The sequence below is a fragment of the Gavia stellata genome, chromosome 17 (genome assembly GCF_030936135.1).
Source record: "Gavia stellata isolate bGavSte3 chromosome 17, bGavSte3.hap2, whole genome shotgun sequence".
NCBI lineage: Eukaryota > Metazoa > Chordata > Aves > Gaviiformes > Gaviidae > Gavia > Gavia stellata.
In genome coordinates this window covers 21922683-21931916 of record NC_082610.1, presented here as the reverse complement: position 1 = coordinate 21931916, position 9234 = coordinate 21922683, and the positions used below count along the sequence as shown (strand labels likewise).

Below are 9234 nucleotides of genomic sequence, written 5' to 3'. Positions count from 1 at the left end.
GTCCCCAGGCACCGGGCTGGGCTCCAGCAGCCAGGCAGAACTCTACTGGGTGCTCCTGGTCTGTACTGGGCTCCAGCGGCATGGCACGAGGGGGTGCTGGGCCGGAGTGGCTGGAAGTGGTGGCCAGGCTTGACACCCCTTAACAGTGGGGGTCTGTGGGCTGCATGGGGGGAGCTGAATGCTGCTTCCTCCCGAGGGCTTCCAGCTGGGGATGAGATGCCTGCACTGCTTCAGCTGAATCCCTGCCTGGCACAGGGTCCAACCAACAGCTCCCTGTCACTGCCTGCATGTTCTTTTTGTTTCGGCTCAAGAATATCCGTGTCCAGAGGGGAACGTTTACAGCTCCCATAGACGGCCATGCTGTGGAAGGACAAACCATGCTTTTGGAATCGGTCTCTCTCCACTCTTCAGAGAGGGACAATCGGTGACTAGCGCAGTCAGCTCAAAGGTCCCTTCCCCAAGGGTGACTCTGCTGCCATTCAGGAGCTGTCAGCCCTGGAGCCCCTGGGACATCTCCAGGGAGCCCAGAAGGGGCAGAGCAAGTGACGCCTTGGGCTGGGCCTCTGCTCCTGAGCTGGGCTGGGCTCCAGGGACGGAGGGAGCTCATAGCAAGCGGGCATTGCTTGCGAGAGACAGCTCTGCCCAGGAGCAGCTGCCCTGCAAAGCGCAGCAGGGCTGAGGGCACTGCCTGCAGGCAGCGAGGGGAGCGGAGCGACGCAGAGAGAGGTTAGCGGCAGGACAGCCGAGCTCCCAGGGTGGGAGAAATCTTCACAGGTCTTTACATGGTAAGATGCTGGCTGCAGGGCAGTGCACATGAATATCCCGGAGGGCTCTCCAAAATCCAGTACATCCAAGGCATCTGTCTGAACAAGCCTCACAGTTTATCCAGGTTGCCGGAAGACGTGCTGCTGAGCACGGCTTCCCTACTGCATCGTCAGAGGGACAGGCCATGAGAGCTGCCTTCTCCCGGGTACGGCTGATGCGGGGCGTGAAGCTGGCTGTGCACCCAGGGCTGCCCAGGACAGTCCTTCCAAGCAGGGTCCCTACGCCCCGGGGGGCTGTGTGCTGGGGCAGGGGCTCTGCCGCCTGCCAGGGTCAGCACTCAGCCTGCCCGGGGAGCCGCCCGCAGCATTTTGGGGAGCAGCTGTGGCTGGGAAGAGCAAGCCCCGGCAGGGCAGGCTCCTTCTGCTGTGCAGAGGGTGCTGCGTGGGCCGGGGCTGCTCACAGCTCCATATGACCCCCCGGCCATTTCTGAGGGCAGTCTTGAAGAGGAATGTCAAGGTGGGGGTGAAATATTTATTAGCTGTTTGCACAGTTTTGTTGCAACTTTGCCGCTTTCAGCCAGCTTGGTCTGGTTTCTTCTAGCAGCAAACCCACTTGTACAGAAGAGGTCACTTGGTTCTCTTGCGCATGGCTTGGAACCCATCTTTGTCTTCTCCATTGTTCTGGGGGAAAATGCCGCCCGCCCTCCTTTGTGCGCAGAGGGGCCAGGTCATACCATATAAGGCCATGCTGCCCCTCCCCTCCACTGTGAGCTCGGGGCCAGGTCATACCATGTAAGGCCATGCTGCCCCTCCCCTCCACTGTGAGCTCGGGGCCAGGTCCTACCATGTAAGGCCATGCTGCCCCTCCCCTCCACTGTGAGCTCGGGGCCAGGTCATACCATGTAAGGCCATGCTGCCCCTCCCCTCCACTGTGAGCTCGGGGCCAGATCCTACCATATAAGGCCATGCTGCCCCTCCCCTCCACTGTGAGCTCGGGGCCAGGTCCTACCATATAAGGCCATGCTGCCCCTCCCCTCCACTGTGAGCTCGGGGCCAGGACATGCACATAAGGCCACGCTCACCCGCCCCGGCCGTGGCAGACGCTGTCTTGGCTTCGCAGCCCCAGGAACGCAACACTTGCTGACCTTGGGCAGCAGCGTTTGGTGGCCGACACCATGACGCGGGATGTTGCGGGCAGGGGGCTCGTGGCGCGCAGCCGCCCCTCGCCCCGCCGGGGCCCGGTGCAGGCCCCCAGCAGCCTTGCGCAGAAGGAGGAGCAGAGGCGGGAGCTGGAAGCGCTACGGGCTGAGCTGGAGGAAGAGCGGCACCGCACCCAGGAGCTGCGCCGCTGCTTCGCTACCGAAACGCGGGAGCTGAAGGCGGCTTTGGGCAGGGAGCAGCAGCTCCTGGCAGAGCGGCTCCAGTCCGAGTGGGAGCAGCGACAGGCTCAGGAGGTGCAGCGGCTTCTGGAGTTGAACCAGCGGCAGCGGGTGGTGGAGACCCGCCAGCTGCTGCGCTGGAAGGAGGCTGAGCTCCGCGAGGAACAGGAGCTGCTGCGGCACGAGTGCACCACCGCCCTTGGCCAGACGCGGGCCCTGCAGCGGCAGCTGGCCGAGGAGATGGTGAGGCCCAGCAGCAGCGGCAGGGAGGCCCGGAGCAAGCTCCAGGATGTCCTCAGCAAGCTCTGCTGGGAGAGAGATGGCTACCAGCCCGCCCGCATCCACCACCTCCAGAACCAGCTGCAGCTGGAGAGGACACTCTTCACCAAATACATCCTGCAGCAGTTGGAGGGCGAGCTGCCCGCCTCCCCCAGCACGGCCCAGCCCGAAGGCCCTCCTGCGCACCAGGGCCATCAGGAGATGCAGAGCTCCTGCTCTTCTGGCAGAAACGGGCCCCGGGCCCTGGCGGCACTACAGGAAAGACTGCCCGAAAGCCACAGTGCTGGGCAGCAAACAACATGCAAGGCAGTGGCAGATGCTCAGCTCCAGGTGCCAGAGGCGGAAGACTTGGTGCTGCTTGGCAGCACGTGCAGCCAGCTCCTGGAGCAGAACACCCACCTGCAGCGTCTTCTGGAAGACCTGGAGAGGCAAGAGAGGGCCCTTGAGATGGAGAGCCGCCTCCTGAAAAAGAAAGGCTCTCCAGAAGCCCGCAAGGAGGCAGATTGGCTGCGGCAGAAAAGTGCTCAACTAGCTGGCCTCGCCTCGCGGCTGGAAGAAAGATCCAGGCAACTGCAGGTGGCCAGCAATCGCCTGATCAATACTCGAGTGCCACTGCCCATCCAACGCTCTACTGAGGAACTGTGTGTGGCATCGTTTCCTCAGCACAGCGATGGAGAAACAGGAGAGGCTGACGGAGCTTTGCTGGCGCAGGACAAGCAGGACGACTCCTCACGGAAGGCGGCTGTGGAGCTTCAGGCCCAAGTGGCTGCAGACGAAGAAGGCTCCTATGATGTGAGCACCCACAGCCGAACTCGTGAGCAGTTACAGGTGCAGCTCACGGAGATGACAAATGAAAACACCCGCCTGGCTCAAGAAAATGCTCGCCTCCGTGGGCAGATGGCTTTGACAGAAGAGGTTCAAGCGGAAAACCTTGACCTGAAAGGACTACTAGCACGAGTGGCAGGCGAGCGAGATTCTGCCATCCAAAGAAACGTCTGTCTTCAAAGCCAACTGGAAGAAGCAGAGCGTGAACTGAAAGCCATGAGAGAAATGGCAGAAAGAAGTCAACAGCTGGAGAAGGAACATGAGGAGGCCAAGCTAGCGCTCCAGAGGAAAGAAGAGGAAGGCGCGTGCTTGCAGAGGGAACTCCAAGAAACCCTGCCACTGTTTCGAGCCCAGCTGATTGAACTGAATGATCGGTATGAGAAGCTAAAGGAACAACGCCAGCAGCTATTTCAGGAACTGGAACGGCTGGAAAGAGCAAGATCCAAGCGTAGCGTTTCCAGGCCGTGCCAGGCTAACCTGGTAGCAGACAAGGAGTCCCTCCTGCTGGAGGCGATGAGAAAACAACCGGCAGAGCTTCGAGCGTTCATAGCTCAATACAGCTATGATCCTTTTGATGGTCCCAACGAGCGGCCTGAACTAGAGCTTCCTCTAGTTGCTGGACAATACGTGTACGTCTTTGGAGACGTGGATGAAGACGGCTGGTATGTGGGAGAGCTGACCGATGGCACAAGAGGATTCGTCCCCTCTAATCTTGTTGAAGAAGTTTCAGATGAGGGACAACCTGATGCCAGCGGAGACTCTCCAGGGACAAGTGATTGGTAGCAGGACACAGATGCTGTCTGTCCTGTCTTCTTATACCTTCTTATTAAATTTTTCCTGAACGATCTCTCTGTGTCATCTCACTCTCAAGCCATGTGTGTGGGAACTGGAAGGACGATGTGCCGGTTACAGAGGGAGCTGGCGTGGGTGGACTGGCTGCCAGCTACCGCAGCCAAGCAGGGGGTGTAGGCAGCCCTGGCTTGTGGTGCCAGCTACTGGTATGGGTCCCGGTGCAGCTACTGGAGCGAGTGGGGGTCTCGGCCAGCAGGCACGGGGCTGGGAACGGTGTGTGTCCTGAAAACCACCTCAGGGGGGGACCAGCACAAGGGAGGCAAGTAAGAGGCTCTGTGAGTGTCTGCATCTTCCCCAAACCCGGGGTGCAGGGGGTGTGTGTGTGATTTCACCAGCAAACTTCAAGCTGGAGCAGCTGGTGACTAGGCAGGGCCTCGCGTCCGGACTGGGATATCAGGCAGGCAGAGGGCCCACGCTGGCACCTGGGGAGACGGGCGAGTGTTGGGTGCCTGCGGGACAGATGTGGGAGTGCTGAATGTTTGCAGGGAGCACCTAGAGGGACCAGGCAGCGAGTAGGGGACCCGTGGGATGGGTCAGAGGGCCGGGGTCCGGGCAGGGGTACCGGGGGACCAAGGGGGGCTCTGCCAGTACTCAGGGGACCCATGCACATGCGTGCGCTTGTGAAGGTAGAGAGTGTCGTGTGGGCATGTGTGTGTGTGGGTGTGCCTACACTAGCGGCCTCCTGCCTCTGGCAGCCCACGAGGAGGAGGGGACATGGCCGCCTCTGTTTGTGTTTTATGCGAGTCCTGCGTGTGGGTGCTGTTGACGGCAGCGCCTCATCTGTGGCAGTCTGTGTGACTGGCCGTGTCAATGTCCTCTGCGTGTCCACGTCCGTGCGTCTGTGCGTCTGTGCGTGTGAATCTCTGGGATGCACGCTCAGCTTCGCTACAAGTAACAGCTGCACGCGGAAAAGTGGCAGCTGCATCCCTCAGCCTGGGCAAAGGCTCCAGGTCCCCAGGCACCGGGCTGGGCTCCAGCAGCCAGGCAGAACTCTACTGGGTGCTCCTGGTCTGTACTGGGCTCCAGCGGCATGGCACGAGGGGGTGCTGGGCCGGAGTGGCTGGAAGTGGTGGCCAGGCTTGACACCCCTTAACAGTGGGGGTCTGTGGGCTGCATGGGGGGAGCTGAATGCTGCTTCCTCCCGAGGGCTTCCAGCTGGGGATGAGATGCCTGCATTGCTTCAGCTGAATCCCCGCCTGGCACAAGGGCCAACCAACAGCTCCCTGTCACTGCCTGCATGTTCTTTTTGTTTCGGCTCAAGAATATCCGTGTCCAGAGGGGAACGTTTACAGCTCCCATAGACGGCCATGCTGTGGAAGGACAAACCATGCTTTTGGAATCGGTCTCTCTCCACTCTTCAGAGAGGGACAATCGGTGACTAGCGCAGTCAGCTCAAAAGTCCCTTCCCCAAGGGTGACTCTGCTGCCATTCAGGAGCTGTCAGCCCTGGAGCCCCTGGGACATCTCCAGGGAGCCCAGAAGGGGCAGAGCAAGTGACGCCTTGGGCTGGGCCTCTGCTCCTGAGCTGGGCTGGGCTCCAGGGACGGAGGCAGCTCATAGCAAGCGGGCATTGCTTGCGAGAGACAGCTCTGCCCAGGAGCAGCTGCCCTGCAAAGCGCAGCAGGGCTGAGGGCACTGCCTGCAGGCAGCGAGGGGAGCGGACCGACGCAGAGAGAGGTTAGCGGCAGGACAGCCGAGCTCCCAGGGTGGGAGAAATCTTCACAGGTCTTTACATGGTAAGATGCTGGCTGCAGGGCAGTGCACATGAATATCCCGGAGGGCTCTCCAAAATCCGGTACATCCAAGGCATCTGTCTGAACAAGCCTCACAGTTTATCCAGGTTGCCGGAAGACGTGCTGCTGAGCACGGCTTCCCTACTGCATCGTCAGAGGGACAGGCCATGAGAGCTGCCTTCTCCCGGGTACGGCTGATGCGGGGCGTGAAGCTGGCTGTGCACCCAGGGCTGCCCAGGACAGTCCTTCCAAGCAGGGTCCCTACGCCCCAGGGGGCTGTGTGCTGGGGCAGGGGCTCTGCCGCCTGCCAGGGTCAGCACTCAGCCTGCCCGGGGAGCCGCCCGCAGCATTTTGGGGAGCAGCTGTGGCTGGGAAGAGCAAGCCCCGGCAGGGCAGGCTCCTTCTGCTGTGCAGAGGGTGCTGCGTGGGCCGGGGCTGCTCACAGCTCCATATGACCCCCCGGCCATTTCTGAGGGCAGTCTTGAAGAGGAATGTCAAGGTGGGGGTGAAATATTTAATAGCTGTTTGCACAGTTTTGTTGCAACTTTGCCGCTTTCAGCCAGTTTGGTCTGGTTTCTTCTAGCAGCAAACCCACTTGTACAGAAGAGGTCACTTGGTTCTCTTGCGCATGGCTTGGAACCCCTCTTTGTCTTCTCCGTTGTTCTGGGGGAAAATGCCGCCCGCCCTCCTTTGTGCGCAGAGGGGCCAGGTCATACCATATAAGGCCATGCTGCCCCTCCCCTCCACTGTGAGCTCGGGGCCAGGTCATACCATGTAAGGCCATGCTGCCCCTCCCCTCCACTGTGAGCTCGGGGCCAGGTCCTACCATATAAGGCCATGCTGCCCCTCCCCTCCACTGTGAACTCGGGGCCAGGACATGCACATAAGGCCATGCTCACCCGCCCCGGCCGTGGCAGACGCTGTCTTGGCTTCGCAGCCCCAGGAACGCAACACTTGCTGACCTTGGGCAGCAGCGTTTGGTGGCCGACACCATGACACGGGATGTTGCGGGCAGGGGGCTCGTGGCGCGCAGCCGCCCCTCGCCCCGCCGGGGCCCGGTGCAGGCCCCCAGCAGCCTTGCGCAGAAGGAGGAGCAGAGGCGGGAGCTGGAAGCGCTACGGGCTGAGCTGGAGGAAGAGCGGCACCGCACCCAGGAGCTGCGCCGCTGCTTCGCTACCGAAACGCGGGAGCTGAAGGCGGCTTTGGGCAGGGAGCAGCAGCTCCTGGCAGAGCGGCTCCAGTCCGAGTGGGAGCAGCGACAGGCTCAGGAGGTGCAGCGGCTTCTGGAGTTGAACCAGCGGCAGCGGGTGGTGGAGACCCGCCAGCTGCTGCGCTGGAAGGAGGCTGAGCTCCGCGAGGAACAGGAGCTGCTGCGGCACGAGTGCACCACCGCCCTTGGCCAGACGCGGGCCCTGCAGCGGCAGCTGGCCGAGGAGATGGTGAGGCCCAGCAGCAGCGGCAGGGAGGCCCGGAGCAAGCTCCAGGATGTCCTCAGCAAGCTCTGCTGGGAGAGAGATGGCTACCAGCCCGCCCGCATCCACCACCTCCAGAACCAGCTGCAGCTGGAGAGGACACTCTTCACCAAATACATCCTGCAGCAGTTGGAGGGCGAGCTGCCCGCCTCCCCCAGCACGGCCCAGCCCGAAGGCCCTCCTGCGCACCAGGGCCATCAGGAGATGCAGAGCTCCTGCTCTTCTGGCAGAAACGGGCCCCGGGCCCTGGCGGCACTACAGGAAAGACTGCCCGAAAGCCACAGTGCTGGGCAGCAAACAACATGCAAGGCAGTGGCAGATGCTCAGCTCCAGGTGCCAGAGGCGGAAGACTTGGTGCTGCTTGGCAGCACGTGCAGCCAGCTCCTGGAGCAGAACACCCACCTGCAGCGTCTTCTGGAAGACCTGGAGAGGCAAGAGAGGGCCCTTGAGATGGAGAGCCGCCTCCTGAAAAAGAAAGGCTCTCCAGAAGCCCGCAAGGAGGCAGATTGGCTGCGGCAGAAAAGTGCTCAACTAGCTGGCCTCGCCTCGCGGCTGGAAGAAAGATCCAGGCAACTGCAGGTGGCCAGCAATCGCCTGATCAATACTCGAGTGCCACTGCCCATCCAACGCTCTACTGAGGAACTGTGTGTGGCATCGTTTCCTCAGCACAGCGATGGAGAAACAGGAGAGGCTGACGGAGCTTTGCTGGCGCAGGACAAGCAGGACGACTCCTCACGGAAGGCGGCTGTGGAGCTTCAGGCCCAAGTGGCTGCAGACGAAGAAGGCTCCTATGATGTGAGCACCCACAGCCGAACTCGTGAGCAGTTACAGGTGCAGCTCACGGAGATGACAAATGGAAACACCCGCCTGGCTCAAGAAAATGCTCGCCTCCATGGGCAGATGGCTTTGACAGAAGAGGTTCAAGCGGAAAACCTTGACCTGAAAGGACTACTAGCACGAGTGGCAGGCGAGCGAGATTCTGCCATCCAAAGAAACGTCTGTCTTCAAAGCCAACTGGAAGAAGCAGAGCGTGAACTGAAAGCCATGAGAGAAATGGCAGAAAGAAGTCAACAGCTGGAGAAGGAACATGAGGAGGCCAAGCTAGCGCTCCAGAGGAAAGAAGAGGAAGGCGCGTGCTTGCAGAGGGAACTCCAAGAAACCCTGCCACTGTTTCGAGCCCAGCTGATTGAACTGAATGATCGGTATGAGAAGCTAAAGGAACAACGCCAGCAGCTATTTCAGGAACTGGAACGGCTGGAAAGAGCAAGATCCAAGCGTAGCGTTTCCAGGCCGTGCCAGGCTAACCTGGTAGCAGACAAGGAGTCCCTCCTGCTGGAGGCGATGAGAAAACAACCGGCAGAGCTTCGAGCGTTCATAGCTCGATACAGCTATGATCCTTTTGATGGTCCCAACGAGCGGCCTGAACTAGAGCTTCCTCTAGTTGCTGGACAATACGTGTACGTCTTTGGAGACGTGGATGAAGACGGCTGGTATGTGGGAGAGCTGACTGATGGCACAAGAGGATTCGTCCCCTCTAATCTTGTTGAAGAAGTTTCAGATGAGGGACAACCTGATGCCAGCGGAGACTCTCCAGGGACAAGTGATTGGTAGCAGGACACAGATGCTGTCTGTCCTGTCTTCTTATACCTTCTTATTAAATTTTTCCTGAACGATCTCTCTGTGTAATCTCACTCTCAAGCCATGTGTGTGGGAACTGGAAGGACGATGTGCCGGTTACAGGGGGAGCTGGCGTGGGTGGACTGGCTGCCAGCTACCGCAGCCAAGCAGGGGGTGTAGGCAGCCCTGGCTTGTGGTGCCAGCTACTGGTATGGGTCCCGGTGCAGCTACTGGAGCGAGTGGGGGTCTCGGCCAGCAGGCACGGGGGTGGGAACGGTGTGTGTCCTGAAAACCACCTCAGGGGGGGACCAGCA

General features: G+C 60.6%; 2 protein-coding genes across 2 annotated transcripts; both read left to right on the top strand.

Moving 5' to 3' along the window:
- Positions 1–2020: 2020 nt before the first annotated feature.
- Positions 2021–4030, top strand: LOC132318546 (RIMS-binding protein 3-like; the record flags this gene model as incomplete). Its single annotated transcript, XM_059826140.1, has 3 exons — positions 2021–2539; positions 2894–3415; positions 3602–4030. Coding segments are annotated over 3 exons (1470 nt in total), but the record flags the coding sequence as incomplete, so codon positions are not given.
- Positions 4031–6904: 2874 nt separating this feature from the next.
- LOC132318545 (RIMS-binding protein 3A-like) lies at positions 6905–8914 on the top strand (the record flags this gene model as incomplete). Its single annotated transcript, XM_059826139.1, has 3 exons — positions 6905–7423; positions 7778–8299; positions 8486–8914. Coding segments are annotated over 3 exons (1470 nt in total), but the record flags the coding sequence as incomplete, so codon positions are not given.
- Between the last annotated feature and the right edge of the window lie 320 nt (positions 8915–9234).